Below are 24,363 nucleotides of genomic sequence, written 5' to 3' on the forward strand. Positions count from 1 at the left end.
ATTCGCAAGAATGATTTCTATCTAATTTCTATTCACCCCAAAGCAACCAAGCCAGTTGTTCAACTAAAAACCCAATGTTCTGTGCAATACCAATTGCCAACGAAGGCAGATAAAAACAAAGAAGTGTTTAGGAATACCGCCAATTAAAAAATTAGCTTGCTGTTTTTTTTAAAATTTTGGTAAGCATGCGAGTAAATAAATCTTCAACTTAATGGATGTATATTTGAATGAATAGCAGGTCTGAGAGGGTTAAATAAATTAAAGAGATATTGGGATACATTTTTGTTTTAAAAATCAGAACTGGAAGATGTGTAGAGGAAAACTTGTACATAATTATTAATATTTATAATTAACCACACAAACACATTATTTTGAAATGTACAAAATATCACTATCACACGCATTCATCTGATGTGCTCAAATTATTTATTTACAAATTAATAGAATAATTTATAAATAGGTGAAAATATCGCACACAATCTAAATAAATAATGAAACTGACAAAAATCACTATTAATATAAACATTGACAATCATTGCCAATTAATGCAAAGAGACATAGTTTTCAATTAAATTCAGATATTATTATATAATGCCCAAAAAAACTAAAAACAATACGGGAATCACAGGATTTATAGTAAAAAAATATGCATCGGAAGTCGAGATGAATAGTGGAACATTTAAACCTCTATACCATCATTTGAACCTTTAGAATTTTTGGCACGCAGTTTATTTTCCTCGATCATTTTTGGTTTTTCCGTTCTCGTGTGCCAAACATAAACCTTAGTACACTTATCTGCCAGGGGCTCCAACTCATCGCGTGTTATAAGTTGTCGTAAAATCTCACTTTCCTGCAATTACATTAGTAAAATGATCCTTTTAATACAAAGTTGAACTTAGCTCCTTGGTTTAATTTGTAAATTTTATTACTGAAATATGCTATTTTTACCTTTATTTTCATTTCATATAATGGGTACAGCAACAGAAAATAAACACGTGTTAGCTGTTTTTAGGTATGAAGTGATTATTCTCCAAACAAAAAAAAAACAAATGATCACCCTGATTCCCATGGGAGTAGGGAGAGTGGATGGAATGTCATATCAATCTTTCTCTGCTTAAAGACCTCACTTTCTCGACATTCATACATCTTCTCCTATGAGTCTATACTCATGCCTATTATTCTGACTTTCGGCGTGCCCTTCTTGAAGCATCTGTTAAACGGGTCACAAGCCCTTTAAATGTCTAGACTAAAATATTTTCTTTGCAAAAATGTTTTCCTTCTCTGTTACAACAAATTTTAGGTGTATTTTACTCCATTTTCGTTAAGAATGCACTAATGGAAATGGTAGGTTTGACAAAACATAACCAGGACCCAAGAACCTGGTTGTGGTCCCGTGATAGTATGTGGACTCGGGGACCAAATATCCGAAGTTCAAATTCCACTCTACTACAACTCGATTTCCATTTTTCAAGCACAGGTTATTTACGACTTTTAGGAAATGGTCTGAAAATTTAAATATTTGAGTTGATAATAAAAACTCAAGTATTTCTCTTTTTATTAAGAAAAAAATATATCACGGCACTTTGTACCGCAGTCCACAAAAAACTAAGATAATTATGTCGTTCCAATAATAATTATTAAAACAATGCACCTCGCTAAGCGAGACCGTATTTTAAAAGGTTTGTTTTTGTTTCTAAATAAGAAAGGGTTTACAACCGCTGTACAACGATGTGATGGGTTATGGTTATTTCGGCAAGTATTGGCTATCTTGCTAACTCCATTGGACATGAACTAGCAATATATAAAACGGAATATTTTTCTTGGAAGTGTAATTAATTTTTAAAACAGTTGTGTGTTTAGAAAATAATGTATTCGATAAAATATTTGTAAAATATTTCAATATTAGCATTTCTGATTAGATTCTTGAAAATCTGCTTAGCAGCCTAAGGGTTAATGGTTTATATGAATAAATTAATATGCCATTAAATTAATGTAAATGTGCTTTAAATTTAATAGTAATCTGATTTCCGCAGCAAATAAAAACTGCTTGTACCTCCAAAATAACACCTGAGTAAATTTAATCAAATTATTAAAAATAGGGAAGAAAAATCTGACCGATATCTCTCATTTATATACTAGCGCAGCAGGCAAGCTTCTTCCAAAACATGTTCTACTATATCGAATAAAGTTTTTCATGAATATTTTTTTGTATTCATATAAAATAAATTCTGCCTGTGTATTATTTTAATATTGTGTCCAATTAACATAAACTTTATTAAATTGACATCCCATGCAATTACAATTCAGAAAAAAAAATGGTTTTAAAGTCATTACCTGGTATCCGGCTTGCACTTTGTGCGTAAACACGGGCTTTGGGATTCTCCTTAATGTGTATAGCGAAACCTGCCATGTCAATTGGGAACGGGCGTTCTGGTCTCCAGACAGAGTTGAACCCGAGTACCTTGGTTCCGTCAGGATTCACCAGAGGCCTCTCCACCATCATACCGCCTACTAATCCAACGGGCCATACGCCAACCTTGTGGACTTGTCTCATCTACAGAAAAAGATTACATATTAAAAAACTGCTAGAAATTGTCCACAGGTAAACGACAATTTGTAGGACAGGATATTGTTCCAAGACATTGTCATGGAGATAGATGGGCAAGCTATATCTGTAGAACAATGATTACCCCGAACACCGCGCGTGCACAGACAGGACCTTATAACAATAGCGATTTTCTCTATGTGTACGTGTCGCTCCTGTGCATTTTTTCTGCCGAAAACGAGGGCAGATTTTTTTTATTTTATTATTTAGTATGTCCTTTAACAATTCCAATACATGTTGGTAAAAAATAAATAATAGTTTCGAGAACTAGCTTGTAATAAACGCTGTAATGTATTCATTCTTGAAAACATAACTCATAGAACCAGAATCCTCGGCAGGCGTTTTCTAATCAATGGCTACTCTCAGGTAAAAATCCAGATTTTGTTGATATCGTAGGGTTGGCACGTTTTCCTAAAATATTTGAGGTCCAAGGTTCGATTCCAGTGAATATTGATATTTTGTTTTTTGAGGTGATTTTACACTGAAATATTTCATTGTCCAGCCATTGTTCAATCCATGTGTGCATTCAGTATTTTTATTTACTACTCATAACCTCCATGGAAAACATGAATGTTAACGATTACTCTTTTCTCACTTATTGTTTATTCATTTATTTATTTTTTGTCGCATTTAATGTTTACATCTTTTATGAAAACTTAATTGGTCTTTTTATGTCAGGAAATCTTTGTTTTTAATAGAATTTAAAAAGACTATAAATTTTCGAAAAATGAAATTTTTTCATAACTGGCATCAAATAATTGATGAACGAGTAAATAAAAAATATGTCATATTTTGCAAACAGAAAAAAATTATATTTTATAATGTTCAACTTGTAGTTTCGTTTGAACTGTTGATTTGGGATGAACTTTTAACTTTAAAAATTCAATATCTCAGAACTAGAATGTTAGTTACCAACTTGTGCCAGAAACCTTACGATATTATGTATGTAATGTAACATGTGCACGATGCAACGTAAGGTTATCAGTTTAATTAACACAAAACAATAAATAATGGTAAAATAACTTTTCAGAACCCTCTGTGTGGCAATAGACGCTCTTAAAAAACTTTGTATTGATATTTTTCAGGATACATATTTTGATAACCATTATCAGTACTTTGTTGTATATAAAATTAGTTGGTTATGTAATTCTTCTTCTATGGGGCTAAAGGTCAAACAGCACTAGAGCGGCGCTGCGCGGCACGGCAACTTGAAATATTATTTTCACTGTTTTGGATGAAATGAACCGTACACCAGCTGTATCACACTGCACAGCACTCCATACAAAACTTTTTCACACAGCGCCACTGTAGTGCAAATTGACCTTTAACTTAAAACATAAGTAGATACCAGATTTAAGGTTTTGTAACAATATGTTATAGATGTGCTATCTTATAAACTATGTACTACAATCATCATCATCACTCTTTCCATACCCATTGTTGCATAGAGCACCACATCGGTAAACCAAATGCAGCATATTTCGATCATCTGTTACATGAAGAAAAAGCGATCAATCTTACGCTTCAAGTGCCAGTCCAGAAACAATGAAATATTGCAGCTTAAAAATCCTTAAGACTCTTTTTTTTTTTTTTTTAATTTTAATTTTACATCCACCCTGCCAGGAATCAAACCCAGAATCTAATGGTAGGCAAACCCATCAACCACTACACAACAAAGTGAACTTATCGCCACTCAATTTCCTAATTCGGGACTTTTACGTCAGAACAGCTGGTCCTATTTTTTTCCTTACATTTTGAATAAAATATTCTCCCCAATCAAAGTTTTTAACATTTGTCATATTTTACGCTGAAATTTTTTTTAAACTCGTTCGATGGTCTAGTATGTATTTATTTATTTAAATCTTAAAGTAGGGCACACATATCATACATATTGTTATGTGTGTTCTAATAATAACATTGCAAATATATTTCATTTATAAATTGTTTAATAATAATTTAATTTTAATTGTCTCATGCGAATTTTTGTTTTTGTGATTTTAAATTTAACACATTGTTCGCCAATAGGATTTTCATAAAATTCCAAAAAATGTTTTTAAGATAGAAAAACAATTATTTAATTTGAGATGAGGGTGTCAGCCACTGGTGGCCGACACGGCCGGATTGAATACCTCGGTGTCAGGCCACCAGTGGCTGACATGGCGATCAAATTATTTAAACATCTTTTTATTTAATTCAATAAAAAAAAAAAACACATAATATTGATTGAAAACATACAAAATATTTATAATGAAATCGTTGAAAACAGGTAAAAATATGAATAATATTCAATTTTTATTTTTTACTATTCTGGCAGTACATTTACACTAGTCAAGCACATTAATTTTATTTTTATGTAATTCTATCTTTTCCGCACATTTTTCATTTCATCGCTTTCAAGTTTTCCTCAGTTTTATACTTTTTTGTTGCAACATTGAAAAATGTAAAAACGGGGTTTTACTGTTAATGAAATATAAAATATCTCACCTCTTCGAAGATCTTGAGGGCGTAGGTGTTGTCATCATCCATGAAGAATACCACCCCATTGAGCTGGTCATCATTCAGGTTATCCCGTAGCCAACTTAATCCTGCATTCCTTTGTTCCACTCCACGAGCCTTCATCCAATGTGGTTCCTTTATTATATTGCGCGATACCAAGCAATACGGGGAATGATTGATCCGGGTGAACATGAGGGTTGTGAATGAAAACAAATCCAAAATAACATGAACTAGCGACACTAAATTGGGTAGCTTTGGGGTGGTAAATGGTTAATTAATAAACCAAAACATGTTTCAAATAAAACAATAAATTTGAAGGAAAAACTAATATTGAGGGCCATTTTCACAAAGGTAAGTCCTTTTGCAGAAGAAATAACTAAAACCAGGATGTTCGATCATTAGTAATTATATTTAGTACTTTTTATTTATGATATAATATATTTAACACATTCCCGATGATACCGGCTATAACCATTAAAATCGTGTATCTCTTTTAGGAAATCACAGCCTTCCGTCCAAAATACATTGGCAGTGAAACGACGGCTATACTTTTTTACTGCTCATTCCTTCATATCAAACGGTTCAAAATTTATTTTAGAATATTTTAACTAATTTTGTGATTTTTGTTAAAAAACTGCCTTTTTGTCTATGACTTATTGCAGTATGCTTAGTGAGAGAAAGGTTAAGGACTGGCAAGCAAAACCAAAATCACTGATATTTTAAAAATGGCATAAATTAGAGCCAATAAAAAAGATTCAGAGAGTGAAGATGAAAATATTATCATCCAACTGAAAAAACTTTTACAGTTAGTTGTATTGAGCAGCGATGATGAAGAAAGTCATTAAATCAAAATTTAATAAATTAGAAAGGTTATTTTTTACAGTTTGACAAATAAATATTAATTATTATAAAATATTATATTTTTTACTAAATTTTAATAACAAAAAACTGTTTCCAGTTTTTTGGAACCCATCCCCTCTTTGCGCTGGCTCTGAATCTCATATAACACATAACATGGCATTTTACACCTATCTACCGTGTTGTAGGAGGGTTACCTGTAAAAATATTTTTTCTGGAGTTCAGTGTCATTTTTTATAAATGGTCTTGTGTGTTTCTAAAATAATAAAATAAACTTTATGTAAAATTAAAAAGTGAATTTTTTTTTGTGAGATGGCTGCCAATTCTAAAATGTAATACATGTGGGGGTAATCATGATCAATATTAGTTGATGTTAAAGGGCTAGAATGATGTGAAAAATTCACTTTTGTTTCATGTTTGTATTGCAGATCTTATTTTTGTCAAATGATCTGATCTTAGTCAAATGATGCAGCCCAAAAACTAATCAATCGATATATATTATGTACTTTGGTTGTGTGCAATAGGCAAAATAAATAAATATACACGGCAGACCAATGGGTGGTAAACGTGAGGTTTTAACAAGTGTATAAGATTGAAAATGAAAACTAAATAATGATTACAGAAAATTAAAAATAACAGTAAACATTGCTTTCGATATAAAGATTTGTTATTATCATATGTTAAGCAATTAATTGCCATTTATGTTTGATATATGGCTGGGTCAAATCTCGTGAATTACCACCTGAACATAATTATACAGGGTCCACCAAAATGATCTACCTATTTTGAAATGTGCAAACAAATGAAACAATGATCAAAACTTATATTTTATTTTACTGTAAGAACACAGTTTGCCATTTTGTTTTCGTATTGACATCACTTTGTTTTAAAAATGATGTTTATGCTGTCTAAATGATTGCCTTCTCGAGCTTTACACTCTGGAAGTCTCAGTCTGAAATTTTTGAAACTCGCAGAGTTATCGCCGCTAGTGCTTAAAGACTTCCACCTTCGATAACTATACGGTTTTCCTGTTAGGTATCCTTCAATGTCGGCCTACTTCAAAATGCTGACAGAACAACAATTGCATGGCAGTGACCGAGTTGCCATTTAAAAAAAAGTTTCAATTACAAATGCACAATGCTCTCCATTCCACACCAGATGGAAACTAAAATGGCAAATGTTTGGAAAGACAAAACGATACCTAGGCTTCATCCATAGCCAACAGCGCCTTCGTGACGCCATTATCAAAATGAGTAGATCATTCTGCCGGACCCTGTACTAGTGTTTTTTATTTTATTTAACACAATCAATTATGTTGTTGGCCTTAAGAATTATATTACTTTTATCTCTGTTTAAGTTTGAAATATTTATAATTTTGAAATTTTAAGGTAGGCAATGAATTATAAGCAGTTGTAGTTTGAATAAACATAAAACTAGTTACTGATTAATATCTCATTCTTCTAATAAAAGTAATAACAAAAAAGTAAGTGCATAATATTATCACAATCATTGGAAGGTTTGATTTCAAGCAAAAAATAAACTTTGGATAAACAGTATTGTAAATATTTTATACAAATATTTGAAACATAGAGTACATGTTTTGTATTGACAGCGTAAAATTTAGGGGTTTCAAGTAAACATTGTTAAGACTTTAAAAAAAAAATATGTGACTCTTAATCCACATAAATATTTTTACTACTTCTACTACTATTACCATCACGCCAGTTCACCGTAGGGGTAGGCCGAGAGAATGGACCGCCACACACGTCTATCCTGGCATACATTCCTAGCTTCTTCCACATTCATACATCTTGTCATACATACCTTCGGTTCTGTCTGCTTTTGACATGACCAGACTAAATATTTTAATTTTTAGACACTACACAAAAATATATTTAAAGAAATGTTTCATAAATACTATACAAGATTTCTACCTTTGTTCGATGTTATCTATGTTTTTAGGCCACTAAATAATATGATGCTACAAATATTTTTGACATTCGAAAATCGGTAATTTATCTTCAGGTCTGACTGGTATAAATTTTCATTTACATTTATTGAACAAACTGTTGGTGATTTACGCATACTGAAGGATTTAGGAAGACTAAAACTGTGATAAAAATTGTAATCTACTTTGAACAAATAGTAATTTTTCATGAACATGTGTTTTTATTGAATTATTGACTATGTAAATTGTGAAGTTAAATGAACCCACTAATTTTGTCTAAAAATTCAACATAACCTCACTAATGACATCAATTTATTTTTATGTGGCAGCAGCATGATCAGTATGAGCAAGAAGAATATTTGGTAATCTTGGATCAAGGGACCGGTATAAGATTTGGAACATAAATAGCCATATTAGTTCAATGGAGAAATATTTAAAATAAAGTAGGTACTTGGAAAAAAACATTATTTTAAAAAGTGATACGACTAAAACATCATTTGCAATAATGAATATTGCTTAATAATTCAGAATCGGGTTGCGGTCCCGTGGATAATGTTGAAGACTCGCAGATCAAAGATCCGAGGTTCGAACCCCACTTTCCCCCAACGTGATTCCCATTTTCTAATAGTGAGTTATTTACAACTTGTTGAAAATAGACCCAAAATTGCAGTATTTGGGTAAATCATAAAAAAGCAAATATTAATTTTACTTTATTTAAAAAAATAATGATGTTGATTGCATTTTTTATAAACAAGGTATTCATATTTAAATGAATATGTATAATAAATTAAAAATACAGAGATTTGGTGTAGAAAACTTTTTTTCCATTTAATATTATTCTTGTACTTGAAATAATAAAAATAGTTACTTGATAACCTTAGCATGTAATATAATATGTAAACTTCACTGATCCATTAAAATTAAATCTAATTTTGTAAACTATAAAACTATGAAATTGTACTGTATGTTTCCTGAATAAAAGAAAAAAAATCCTTTACAAAACATTCTCAAGATCAAATATAAAAGAAATACAATGTCGCATTTTTCGCACACCCGTCATTGTTCTACGATCACGACAAAATGTACTCAATTCTTAATTTATTATATGTAATACTATATTTATTAGCAGACATTAAATGTGATTATTAAATTAATAAAACTGTAGTTGAAAATATTAAAAGGACATAGATTTATATAAACTGCTAAATTGTATTTTTATTGTTTTTTATGAGCAGAGTCCTAATTACCAGATATAAAAATCCCATTTTGTTACAACCTGATTTCCGTTTTTTATAAAAGTTTCTTGATTACAAAAAAATTGATGTAGGTACTTTTCTTATGTTGGGAAAAAAATATTTACCTTCAAATTATTTATTCAACCTGCAATATGACATGGCCTTTTCTGGTACTAGATATCATTTTGAGAAATGTAAAGAGCAGAGCAAGTAAATTAACACTTGAAATATCTGGTTGGCAATTAGTAATCAAAACCAGACTCAGTACACAAGATAGGCAATTAATGTATGATATTTTGTAATAATTTTACATTTTAAATAATAGCGTAAATGTTATGCAATCAGCTGAATTTCTTATTTAGATTTCATTGTAATTAGATTTAATTTTTAATGTTTCCATTTAAATCACTATCTGTTACCAAGAGGACATTTTATCTTCCTAAAGGTCAACGCATTCAGAGTACAATAACCCACACTTGTGTCGTGCTTAAATGTATTGTACAGTAAAAGATGACATTGTTTACCATGACAAAACAAGTTTGAATACTAAGTAGGCTCTTGGCAAAACTGTCCACCTGATGATGTTAACACAACACACTCTAAAATCTACTCAAGTCTGATAAATAAATGTATATAAGGTTCAATGTAGTAGGAAAAAAAACATTTGACATAAACAAAGGCTAAATTCATCACTTTAATTTTTTATAACTATTTAGCGTGATAATATCAACAACTCATATAATTTCATAACCCACAAAACAGTATTTTGCAGGAGAAGGATTCAAAGATATTTTTGTCTAATATAAGTCTAAATACTGACTGATTTTTTCCAAAAATCGGTAAGAATATTTATTCTTATTTTTTGTTTTATAAAAGCTAGCAAAAAACTTAAAATGTTTTGCAGTTTTTGTAAAAATACAGATTCGATATTATACTATGGAAAAGACGTAAAGTAAAATATTGTATGAATGATACAGAACATTTTACATAGGGAATTATTGAAAAGGGATTATTGTATGTGTAATATATGTGTAATTTATTTGATTCATTATTTGATACGTGTAAATAATCAAAAGTGGCACTAACAATAGTATACATTGTTACTATGTATATTATAACAAAAATCAATACTAAAATCAAAAAATAAAATTACCTAGTTTATTACATATATCAAACATTTTTCTATCTTTCGTGCAAATACAGGTATTGATTATTATTCAATGAGTCTGTTGTTGGGGTTTATATTGTACATAGTGTAGATTTTGTTTCTAAGTCTAAATCACATTTCTTGAGCTCTAGTAATAGTTGTTTTATTTTTTGCATAAGCGGGATCCACTTTGGAAAAAAAGAATAATAAAAAAACAACGAACACGGCGGACGTCTGACAAGTACGGAGAACACAATCGTAACTGATACTTACGCCGCTTCCAGTCATCCCTTTCGTCCCACGAATATTATCGCAAGATTCATACAATTGCAATTTCATACTTGGTAAAAAAAATGAGATACGACAATATGCATCCAAAAAAAATGTAACTAATCGCAAAATATTTTTTTTTCTTCTTTGGAACTAAAGATAAAACGATATACGACCAAATACATAAAAATGAAAATTTGCGGGTTACAATGTTATACATAGGAGGGGTTGTTGATATGTATACAGTTGAACTTGATAACTAGAATCATGAGTAAATAACCAACAAGTTGAATTCATCGAATATTAGTAAATTTTATAAGTTTATATATTTTGCAAATTAAAGGATAAGGCACTTGCCTCATGCACGGAGGGTTCCGGGTTCGATTCCCCGTGAAATCACAAAGCCTATACAGGCAAGTACCGTAATTCACCACTATAATTTAGCTTCCGCCTATTGTGGTGCAAAAATAAACAAATCAATAAAATAAATATGCTATAAAATATTGTTTTCTCCAACCAGTGATTTTAATCGAGAATATATTTCAGTGTATGCAAACAAACTATAAATTTGCTTACTAAAAACATATTTGTGGATAAGAAAGGAGTTTCGCAAAAAATAATTAGGTTGTGGTCTCGTAGCTAGTGTCGCGGACACAGGGATCAGAGGTCCGAGGTTCGAACCCCGCTGCACCACAACTTAATTCCCATTTTCTAATACTGAATCGTTGAAATGGCCCCAAAAATGGAAATATTTGGGTAAATTGTAAGAATACAAATATTCGGGTTTTTTGAAATCCAAGAAAACAATTTTTTATTTCTTTATTAAATATTGTGTTTGTTTAAAAATAATAATTATTTTTAAAGCCTATTTAATACAACAAAATATGAATATTTTTTTAATAATCTTGTATTTGATATTTCCTTTACCGTTACTACTTTGATTAATTTTAATAAGATTAGTTAATTGTTACATATATCATCAATGGAATTCAATATTTTTACAGCAATATTCTAAAAGCCCATTTCCTTCTGAATTCTGCATACCTTCTGTCATTCTCCCTTCTTCAGTCCAGAAATAGTTTATCATATTGGCAAATTTATAAATGAAAATGTCATTGATTTTCAGCTCAATAGTTATTAAGTTATATTAATTTGTTTGATAGGATTAATTACAAAAAACATATATACAGCAGAACTCTATTTATAACTCCAGTCATCTGGATTTCCAATGACTGGAGTTCGGATAAATAGAGATTGCAAAATTGCAACACATTGATTATTTGGACGATAAACACCACAAATTGAATTTGCTTGTTTTTAGATGTAATCTTATAAGTGGAAATAATAATGATATTACAATATCTAATACTTACGGTAGGTTTCAAAATTTTATTTTTCTTTGTTCTAGCCACAAGGTGAGTGTAATGGAGGGGTGATTGCTTCAAAAAGTTTTCAACGAGACTGGTTTTATGTTCAGAATCTTCTATTATAATCCAATGGAAATTCTCTAACCACATAACAGTTTGAGCTAACCTGAAAAATGAGCAATTTTTTTATTACATAATTAAACCCTTATCCACGCACAATGGGCATAGGGCAAGGCATTGTTAAATAAAATGCACCATATCTCGATCATTTGTTACAGGAAAGTAAAGTGATCAGTCTTACGCTTCAGGTGCCAGGCCACGGACAATAAATTACTTCGGTGTAAAACCACTTTTAAAAACAAATATTTCATGCTGACCTTCCCAGGAATTGAACCCAGGACCTCAAGCATGGTAGGCGAATGTGCCGTATTTTAGAAACATATATTTTTTTAATCTGACAGCTTATATTTTTTAACATTTTAAATCTAATATATTAAGGTATATTACAACACATCATATTTTCTAATTAATATTTCTCACCACATATTTGTTTTGAATTTCCTATTGATTTAATTACTGAGCTGAAAATATGTCTTTATATAGCCTAAAATCAGTAAAATTTACACAAAAATTAATTATTAATTATTAATATGTTCAAATAAAAATATTAGTCCTTTAAATGTTAATTTTATGTGTAATGGTTTAGTGAATAAGTACTTTTTTACAGTAACGAAATTATAAAAATATTACGATATTAAAAAATCACCAACAGATTTTATAAATACTTTATCCAGATTCATTTTAAAATTTATCAGTTCTGTAGAAATATTGTTCATATGCATCCAAAAAGGTAATTGCATTAATAAACATAAACAATCATAAATAAAAAATATAACAAAAATTGTTTAGAGTTAAGGAAATATTTCAAATAGTTTTTATAAACGTATTGTTTTATTTTTATATTTAATATTATAATCCAATACTTTGATCCCACTTATATGTATATAGCTTATCACACTATTGAGCAAGACATAAGATCTACTTTAAATCAAACAACTTTTTATAAGTATTGATACAAAATCTAGATTGAAGAATCATGTTTGGTGATAGAAAGCATTGCTATCATTGTCATGATCAATTATTCATTGAAAACGTAATAGTCATTAATATTTTATAACTAGTTATTGGTAACACAAACATTTTTTTTTTTGATTGCTGAAAAAATAAGAATTAAAAAATGTATCCTTAACATTATTTTAATAATGAAATAAGTAACTAACTAGGGCCGCCATAAAGATTAGGACTTTCTATTTTTGTTAACATAAAAATTCATAAAAATACATTTTAAACAAAAACGAGAATATCAAGAAATAAAAATACTGATGTGAAAGGATTTTTGACATAACTTGAAAGATAATTAAAATAAACTAGGTAAATTTAAAATATATATTACAGTAAAACGACAAATAAAACATTATACTGTTGAGCTTTTAATTCATACAATAGTTATTAAGGGATTAAATCAAATAAAAACTATAATAAAATTTAACCAACAATGCCGCCCTATGAATATATTACAGTAAAACGACAAATACAATATTATACTGTTGAACTTTTAATTCATACAATAGTTATTAAGGGATTAAATCAAATAAAAACTGTAATAAAATATAACCAACAATACCGCCCATATGAAACCACAAATAAAAAAGATTTGGGAAAAAACAGTCACAAAATTTATTATGCAAGGGTTTAAAATTGTACGAGTTACCTGAAGAAATAAAAGAAATAGGAAGACTCGAAATATTTCCAATCAGTTTTAAAATATTCTTTCAAATATTTTTTAATATTCTTGATAAATTTTGATAGAAGATGTAATGTACTAAAATTAAATGTTTTTAATATCTTATGAACAAACTTAATACAGCAAAAATATAATAACAATATTTTGGATATGTCCAAAGCTTCGGACAATCTCTGATTTTTCCCAGGCGGAATTGATATAAATATTAAGAATATGGAGGTCTAAGCATAAAGAGAGCTTATGATCTGTCATCGGACAATATGCATGCGAATGGACTTGAAATTCAAACCAAATATTATATGAGAGACAAACAGTGACATAAGTGAATATGGAAATCAACTATCTATACTGCCATCATAAACATAAGGTCATATTTTGAGATATTACACTTTTTAGTATCTATTAACTTTATGCAAATTTGAAGAAAAACTGTAAATAATCATAAATAAAAACACAGTATGTCAATTGTTTCTAAAGCATAAAACCTGTGTGTGTCATATTCTACGCTGAGGTTTTGCTTATGGATCTTTAGATATTGTGTTATTGCTGAAAAAACCTTAAAAACATAGAATTAGAATAAACCAGAAGGTGCATAGAACCAAGTTTGTATACATCGTACTGTGTCCAAAAGTCCCCCCCTTCACCCGACATCCCGCCTGCGCATGCGTGAAGTGGCCCCGTAATTATATTATTTATTGTTTCAGCATTTACTTTGTGGAAAAACATTTTGAGTTTATTTAAAATAAAACACTTTGTAAATTTACCTCACATACATAAAACACTGTATTAAACTCTTGTGTGGTAAATTTACAGTGTTTTATTTTAAATAAATTCTAAAAGGCCCCGTAATGTTGCCAGACCGTGAACAATATACACAAATATAAGATCATTTTGTGTTATGTTATGTTATATTTTACAAGAAAAAATAGTTTACTGGCTGTACTATAAAACAAACAGGTACATTTATTAAGCTAATGTAAAAAAAAAACATTAAATAATTATTTGGTTATTAAGTAAATTAATACTGTTTAATATTACAATAAGGCTTATTGATAGAAAGACAGGTAAAAAATTCAACTACCCTGGCGATACTAACTGGTAAAGTAATCGAATTCTTAAATAATAATTATCTGTAAATTCGCTACTTACACATAAAATGTGGTCCCACCCTATTCCCTTTTAATCCCAGAAGTATTTTGACACTTACAAACGACACAACACGGCATAATTGAATTTAAATCAGTAGTTGCGTACTAAGCGATGTCTACAGAGTAAATAATGGCCAAAACGTAAAACTACTCATTTATGAGTAGTTTAGTCAGTTTCAGTGTGATGCGCGTATGCGGTTTCTGGACTATTATAATTCTATGCTTAGAAACATTGTATCATTTTTCTATATATTAAATGGTCCAAAAACTCTTGTGGAACATTACCTCATGTTTAACTCATTTTGTAATTTTTACAAAAAATTGCATTCTTGCATATGACTGTAGTATAGGCAAAATAATGAATGTTGCAGTGTGTAAAGTGATCACTTAACCCAACCGATGACAGATCATAAGCTTTGAAAATGCCGACAAATTCATATTCTTAACAATTTCATCTCTGCTGAAAAAATATCTAATAAATATAAAATTATTTGTTTTAACTTAATTTAACAATAAGAGCTATGCCAATGGATAAAAATTGACTAGAGTTAATCAAAATAATTATTCAGACTTTTAAATTTCTCATGAGTAGATTTGTATGCTAATTTTCATACACAATTAGTACCGATTAGTTTTTACAGAAAGATCATTACTCAAATACTCGACAAACTCGGAAATCTGGTATATAAGTCATGACCGTGAATGAGAATGATCATTTCCTTACTGATGTGAATGATTTATTATCGTTAAAGATAATTCGTGACTAATGGACGGGAGAGTTAGATCATCATACATACCTTGTAAGCTCCGCTTTTTGGACAGGGCGAGTGTAAGTTGGTGTAATCGCGTATATCATGGGAAGATCGCTTCTAACCTCCTTTCTGTCGCCAGCGCACTGTTGGGTCTTATTGCTGTATGAAAACAACAAATACAATGAAGCAACAGCCAAAAACACAGTAAAAACATTTCTTTTCCTAAAAGATATTTCGTAAAACATCTTCATTTGGGCCTAAATTCGTTCAAAAACGGATTAAATGTTCGCGGTGCCGATTTGCGAAGCTCGGCACAGAAGCATCTAACTGTAGTTACGTTGGGCAACAAAACCGGCGACATTTCACAAACATTTTTATCTAAATAAATTGAGAGATCGGATATATGTTCGCGTCAACAGCCGACAAAAATCCTTCAGTCAATACCACCAATCAAAAACATAATAGCGAACCGCGGCAGAACACAGGTAAGCACATAAATGGGTACGTAAATAAATTTGAAGGATAGTTGCAGTGTTGCCAGAGGGCGAAAGCTTATCAATAGTAGCGAAAAATCTGGCGTAAATATCGATAATACAATAAATATCACGTATTTTAAACATTTTCAAAGTAATAAAGGTCTATGAAATACTGTCCAGTAAAAAAAATTTTTGCTAATTATTAGTAGCATAATTTCTTTTTTTAAATTTGTAATTTTGAATTCCCGCAAAAATGGTCATTCCATTGGCCGCGCCCCTAATACGTCACGATTCATCTTTATTTGTTGAAATTGAAATTCGTTTAGAACATTATCACGAAACTTGACGTCACAACAAGGCCAAACACGTCGCGTTTTTCTAGCTACATATTTTTAATAAATTTATTTTTTACATTTATGTGTGAAAACATTTCTCCACAATATGCATATTGATTTTTAAAGCACAATTAATTATTCTAAATCCATTTCATATATCTTTATCGGTATTCGTAGTATGTGATATTTCCCTATTGTCCCGGGCTCAAAACCGACCGTTGTCATAATATGAAAATACATAAAAAAAAAACTTTAAAATGGAGGGGTATGGGGGGTATATTTTTCATGTCTCTTATGAATTAAAAGTTATTAATACAAAAAAATCACTTTAGTCATAGCTCTTTTGAGAAAAAAAATATTTTAACAAAACGTGGAAATAAAATAAAAATAGTTTAATTGTAACATACATTTTTCAAATATTTAAAGCAAAAAAATTTTTTTAATTAAAGTTGACTGGCCATGTTTGGGATCATATTTCTTTGAATCTACGAAAAATAGAAAAAAAATATGTTATAGTGCATTGCTAAATGTCTCCAGTAATTTAAAATTTTTACTGCCATATTTTTTTTTTCCTAAACATCTATGTTAATTTTGTTTTTTTGCTTTAAGCATGAGAGCAAACAATTACAATTAAACTTTTTTTATTGCCACTATTTACTAAAATCGAACGATTTATCAAAAGAGAGTAAGAGCTATTTATGACTTAAGTGATTTATTTATATTAATAACTTTTTACATAATATAAAAGATGGAACCCCTCTTTTAAAGTTTTTTGCCGATAATTTTTTTTATGTATTTTCATATGACAAGAGTAAAAAGGAGTGCCTAAATGATTTACATTTTTGTGGAATGAGGAACTTTAGCCCTACGGGAAATTGGATACAAAAAATGTTTTCTTACGCGCGGTAAAAATTAGAGCATTAAATTGTACGGCAACGTTTCGTGAAAATGTAAATTTTTTTTGAACAAACTACTTGGAACGACGTCACTACTTCATATGAATCAACCAATAATATGAGAGTTGTGAAAGATTTCCGGTTTACAGAAAGCCAACAGACGAATTGGCAGAACTGTCCGAGAAGAAGCGGGAGAGAACTTGAGACATCACACGCGGAGTAATTTCAGGAATACAAAACTTTAAAAAATAATAGAACTGATAATACGATAATTTTTGGCTTAGTTTAATAATCAATTAACAAATGTATATATTTTTTTTAAACTACTGAACTTCATCATTCATGTCATTAGATAACGTTTAAATAGTCCCAGAATTACTTGTTTATGAAAAAATAAAAGTTACATCTATACTTCATTTTTCTCTAAACAGTTCTCAGTTTACACTATGTTTTTAAACCCAATAAATATTTTTTTGAATTTAAAACACTTTTATTTTCTTTAAAACCTTGTTTTTTTATTAATATGCATTCATTATTCAGTTCTACTAAATCATATTCACTAAATCATTCTTTTGGCCAGCATTGTAAAAAAGAAAACAAAATAATTTATAATAAAAAAAAACTACCTAAAGTGTTTACTTAACAATTTTAAACTAATAATATAAGGTCAATGCTGTGTATTTAAAGAAACATTCCAAAATGATCCTTACAACAAATTTATTGTTAATAATACTAAATATCAATATTTTAATAGTTCAGGGTGAAAATATGATAAATAGAAATATTTATTTAATAGTACATAAAAAAATCAATTTATTAAAAAAATGACAATATTAACCTAATATTTAATAAAACAATTTTTTTTTTTAAATTATGTAAAAATGAACTACTATAAGAAAATTGAGTATTTGAGATGGTTCCACAAAGCATACCGAACGGTAAGCAAAACAATAATGATGTTTAGTATTTATATTGATTTAATAAAGGAAATATTGCATAACACATTGGATGAACTTTTAAACAAGAGTTTACCATAAGTCAAAGGAATGCAATGTGTGTACATTTCACACTGTGCCACACGCAAAAGGGAAAATATCAATTCAATTAAGATTACAATGTAACAAGGAAAAAGAAAAAAAACATTAATCGAACCATACCACAGCAGCTGTTTAAGCAAAGAGAGTTAATTATGGCTCTTAAAATTGTGTATGCCAGAAGTTAGTGTAGTAGAGAACAGCATTTGAATTTCAAATGTTAAAAAAGTATGTTATAGTCTTCCAGAGAAAAAAAAGGGAAACTTGACAAATAATCCAAAATAAATTTAACAATTCATTCTAGAGGAAAATTTTAATCATTTCAGTTTTGGCACACAAGAAAAAGAAATAAGCATGTCATCCATTTTAAATAAACATTTGAGACTTTTGACCTAATTTTGAAAAAGTAAGTGCGTAATTTGTAATTGTTTATCTAAATATTTATGAATAAAATTAATGAATAAAGATAAGATCTGGCCATGAAGTTCACAAAAGTAGTATTTAGAGTAAATTTATGGCTCATTAGATAGGGGTCATATCTAAAAAATATGTCATTTCACATAATTTAAAGCAATTTGGTATGCAATGATGTTGCTTTATATAAATACAAATGTTTGTTTGGTCTTCTGTTTAAAAATAGGTTGCAAATAGTGATTCTGTATCCTCAAAACGAAGAAGACCGAGATAAATATAACATTATCGAATCGTCCCCTTAGTAACACAAAAACATATCTTGATTTTGTCCAATTTGAGAAACAAGATAAAAACCGCACGACACGATACAAAAATGAGAAAACAATTAATACCTTTCAATGCTATTACTTTTAAAGCTTGAAATAAAGTGTCATGGACATACGTGTCTTTGTGACTAAATAGAACCTTTAATTTTGAGAAAGGTTGTACTTAACTCAAAATTTATAAAAGTCGAGATACGTTTTTGTGTTACTAAGGGGACGAAATTCAACAAATACTTGAAGACGATGGACATGCCAAAAGTCATAATAATCAGCGTGCATGAAAAGATGTATGAATGTAGGGGAAGCAAGGTCTGTATACATAAGTGGCATTTTATCCTCTCTGTCTACCATGGAGAAACGACATGGGGGTTATTTTATAAAATTATTTTTCTATTGTTTTTTTTTTCTTAATATTTATATTCCCATTTAGGCGCATAGTTATGTGTGGGGTTTATAGTCCATGATCGATGGCACACACATGATAAATGATTTCACCTGAAATATAGAGTCATGACTCCAAGAAGCAAGTCAGCGCTTTCTATTGAATTCAATTCATTACATTCTGCGAAACATGAGATCAACGTCCTGCAGTACATTAAGATCGTCCCTACCATGGAGATATGAAGAACAACGTTACGTGGCCTATAAAGAGACCACAGGGCACAGTCAACGCCCAGTTCAATTCAGTCAGTCAGAAAGAAAAGAAAGTCAAGAAAGTTCAAGTGCACTCTCTTCAACCCATCATCGTCGCTACGATCGCGCTACACAACAAAGTGCTGTATCTTATTCAACATGCAATAAATACACGGATTCAAACCACAACCTCACCTCTTCTGTCCATCACTAACTGGGGTAGGAGCTACACAAACCCTCAACAACCTAATAATCCTACATATGTAAATAAATAAAATGAAGTAACATATTGAGATATTCTAGAAATCACTAATAATCATACATTTAAGTAACTAAATAAGCTAAAAAATAAAGTGATTAAAATTTTGTGCTCCTTTTACGTTATGCACTGTGATAAATGGAGTGTGTGCTTTTAAAATAAATAATGATAATAATAACTATCTCCCTTTTCTTAAAACAAAACACATTCGCTGTTATGCCGGCTATAGCTGTCAAAACCGTGTCTCTCATTCAGAAAATGTCTTTAGACAGATATTGTGTCTCTATAAGTCGGCCTCGTGGCGTAATGGTCAGCGCATTTGCCTACCATGCAAGAGGTCTCGGGTTCGATTCCCGACATGGTTGATAATATTTATTTAAAAGGGCGTTTTCACACTAGAATATTTCATACTCCCTGGACTGGTACCTAAAGGGTAAGACTGGTCATCTTACCTTCATGTAACAAAAAAAATGATCAAGATACGCTACGATTGGTGTACCAATGCAGTGCCCTATGCACCATTCGGTGAGGAACGAGAATGATGATGATGATAATAAACAGTCAGCAAGAAAAATTTCCCAGTATGCTAGATGAATAGGATTTACTTTAAACCATCAACTACGGTCCAATCGGAAGTAAAATATATATTTTTTTAAAGTTATGATATGTGTCCCATATAAGTGGATCCTATGAGAAAATAGTGTCCGTGAACGTGTCAAAAATAGATGAGAAATCTAGAGTACATAATTTAGCATAATAATTCTAGGGAGCGAAATCCAGCCTGCCTACAAACATTTAGAGGTTCTCAAAAACATTGTGGATTGAACTAGCTGGTATAAAAAGAAGTGTAATTTTTTTAAATATTTTTAAGCGTTGCATAGTAGGTGAAATAATTCAGCCACATCAGTAAAGGTTTCAGCTCTTTTACTTTGCAATAGTCAACAGATCGAAGAGTTGAAGAAATGTGAATGTTTGAATATAGGCCGGATGGTGAATGTTACAGTGTGTAAAGTGGCCACTTAAACCAGCCAATGACAGATCATAAGCTCTGCCTAGACTTCTACATAGTCTTCTCAAAAATGTTTTCCATTTCTGCTGCAATAAATGTAAAGTTTAACAATGTCTACTCAATCGTATCTATTTGGATATCGACATCTTTCATGTTACTGAAAGAAAGTTCAGAGAAGAAAGTTTCCTTTTGGTATTTTTAGCATTCAAATTCTATGGTTAATTTTTCTCATCATACATGGCCTTGCAATATATATTTTATAATGTACATATAAAAGAAATAAACTTTAATATATACTAAACGCGCTGAGGACACTTAAGAGCAAACTCCATTCCAAAAACGCGGGTGAATGCTGCGCTTTTAGTACATAGCACAGAATGCAATAAATTATCTGTTTAGAAAAAAAAAACATTTTTGAAATTTACGGAAATATTTTTATGAGTTTTTAAATAATGCATTATTAAAAAGCGGAAATCAAATTGTGATAAAATGATATCTTGGACCTTTGATCTGTAAGTCTGTTATTCTACCACGGGACCACAACTTAGTTAAAATACAATAATACCATTTTGACAAAACTTTATCACGGTCACTTACTGTAGAAACATATCACAAACAGGAATCACAGTTCCTGTTTCAGATATCATTCATGATTAAACTAATAATACCAATTTCAAAATTTATTGCAACAGAGAGGAAAAATAATTTTGTGAAGGGATATGAAATTCTAGGCATTTACAGAGCTTATGACCTGTCACTGTTGAATTGTGAATATTACAGTGTGTAAAGTGGCCACTTAAACCAGTCAACCAGCAATAAATTTAGATCTTAAGTTCTTAAGTAGTGAAATCAAGCTTGTCTACAAATGCATTGATGTCCCAATTGTGTCGCATTGTAAACTCGAGACAAGATCTGGACTTTTTTGGTGTAAGTCTTTCTAGATTTAAAAATCACTAAGTTAGACCAGATCTTGTCTTGAGGTAGTAATTTATTTTTTTTGTCCTAACTTTAATTTTCTTGATTTGTATTTTATTTCAATTGTGCCTGTATGTATTATAAGGATATGTGTTTGCCATTTTTTTAATGGACTAAATCCGTTATTGAATAAATATTTGGAAATACTCAAAACATTGTTGAATACTAATTTCACTCGTTCTCTAGATCGTTTGGATAAACAAATTGATTGACATTAATATATATTTTTTTAACAAATTTACTATTCATCATCACCATCATTATGCATCGATACTCCATATTTTCTGTCTATGCGGATAAAGAATACGGTTCTATATACATAGAAGTGCTACTTAGGTTGACGATACAAAAAAAATATCAGAAATATTTGAAAAATTGTGGTCATGGTAGTTCAAAATAGCTTAGGGGGTGTCAATTTTCGACGGATTTTATACATTTTTCTAAAAAACCACCGAACTTCCTCATTAGAACACAGAAACTACCAATGACCCTGAATAAATCGATTAGTCATAAAAGTGACCTTATTTATTTTTTCCTTTTAATTTAGAAAACTTTTTTATAGACATAAGTAATCGCTTTAATCAAATATTAAGTCCAACTAAGGGTGGTATGTAAGTTTATATGGCTTCCAGATATTTAATGTAATTCATACAGTTTTAATTTATTGTTTGAACATAATAACACTTACATAAAGAAAATTAATGTACTTTACATAATTTATGAAGTATTATGATTGTTACTCAGGTTAGAACAAGTTGTGCAATCAAACTAATCAAATTAGCATTACAATTAACGTATCGTTCAAATAAATTGTATTCGTGCTATTGCGTCAATTTATATGTCAATATTATTGTCATCAAAACCTTCTAGATCCACAATATAACCACAAAAATAATTGATTTACTGAGTCGAACGCATAACTTTTGAATGATAATAGTGATTTACCTGGATGAGTCCACATTTTGCGCTTGCGTGTGTGGCTGTACTATTGAATATTCAATAGGAGGATCACTTCTAACCTCTTGCAAATCATTTGGACATTGAGATGACCCGTTACTTGATAAATGTACACCAATAACTACGAGAGAAATTAGCGCTACATAACATACGCACGTTCTTTTCTTTATCCGAATATCTGTTGTCATTTTAAACACTACTATTATAATAATATCACAGTATCAGATCTAAGCGAAATTACTCCATAACGGAGTTGAGATTCGAATAAGAATATCAATATCTTACACTATCTGACAGCCATTTCGGCAATGAATTTTTGGATTGAAAATTGAAAAGGATTGATGCTACCACAATACAGAACAAAATTACATAGTCGTACCAACATTATAAACACATTTTAGAGATGCCAGTACAGTAAAAAAAAATCGCTATGATCTCGTAGCGAAACAATTCATTCAAAAATTGGCTTGTAACGTTGCACAGTATTCTAAATTTTGTTGTTTGGGGGAGTTATGTAAAGTAGCCTTTTCTCTAGTCAATTGATTAAACTACAAAGATGCTTCCGTTTCCGGACTTCAATGTTAGTTACAAATTTAAACCTTCTTTTTTTTTTTTATATTTTACAGTAAAACTTCGAAAAAAATAAAAATCAATAAAAATACCCTAATTTTAGTTAAAAATCATATTAGGTATATTATGTGAATATATTATATCAAAAAAGTAGCTACTAAATATATGCAGAATAAAAGTAGTGTAGAAATTACTAATATTTTGAGCATGTATGGATTTCATCCCCTAGGGAGTTATTAAGACCTAAATTTATTGCAACAGAGAGGGAAAACATTTTCGAGAAGGGAATATGGAATTCTAGGCATTTACAGGGCTTATGACCTGTCATTAGCTGGTTTAAGTGGCCACATTACACCCTCTGCAGCTCTTTTTTTTTAAACATCAAAATTGGTTCATAAAATAAGAATATAATGTATAATATATATAAATATGAATTACATAGGGCATGTAGATACATCAATTATAATGTTTTTACCTGTCTAATAGAGTGGAAAACTTATGTTTAGAGAGGGAGTTTTTTTTACATTAATTTTTTTCTAAACAAGTTCCTTAAAATTAGATCCTATTATATGCTAAAGCATAATTTTCTACTGGATTTTCACAAAAGTCAACAGATGGAAGAGTTGAGGAAAGGTGGATGTTTAAATGTAGGAAGAACGGTGAATGTTAGTGTGTAAAGTGGCCGTATATGCCTAGACTTCCATAATCCCTTCTCACAAATGTTTTCCTTTTCCGCTGCAATAAATTTGATTAAAAATAACTAATTGCTAATTCAATTAAATGAGTAAACATCACCTAATTCCGCTTCCAAAATCAGTTCAAATATCATTAATTATTTCCAATTGAGAAAAA

General features: G+C 30.1%; 1 protein-coding gene across 1 annotated transcript; it reads right to left on the reverse strand.

The window, feature by feature from the left end:
* Positions 1-168: 168 nt before the first annotated feature.
* Positions 169-23,299, reverse strand: GlcAT-I (Glucuronyltransferase I). Its single transcript, XM_088230552.1, is given in 7 exon segments — positions 169-850; positions 2,335-2,389; positions 2,391-2,554; positions 5,090-5,236; positions 11,933-12,092; positions 15,676-15,789; positions 22,930-23,299. Coding segments are annotated over 7 exon segments (1,011 nt in total). The 5' UTR covers positions 23,130-23,299; the 3' UTR covers positions 169-679.
* Between the last annotated feature and the right edge of the window lie 1,064 nt (positions 23,300-24,363).

The sequence above is a fragment of the Micrasema longulum genome, unplaced genomic scaffold (assembly GCF_059751315.1).
Source record: "Micrasema longulum isolate JH-2025_06_02 unplaced genomic scaffold, ASM5975131v1 h1tg000779l, whole genome shotgun sequence".
NCBI classification, from domain to species: domain Eukaryota; kingdom Metazoa; phylum Arthropoda; class Insecta; order Trichoptera; family Brachycentridae; genus Micrasema; species Micrasema longulum.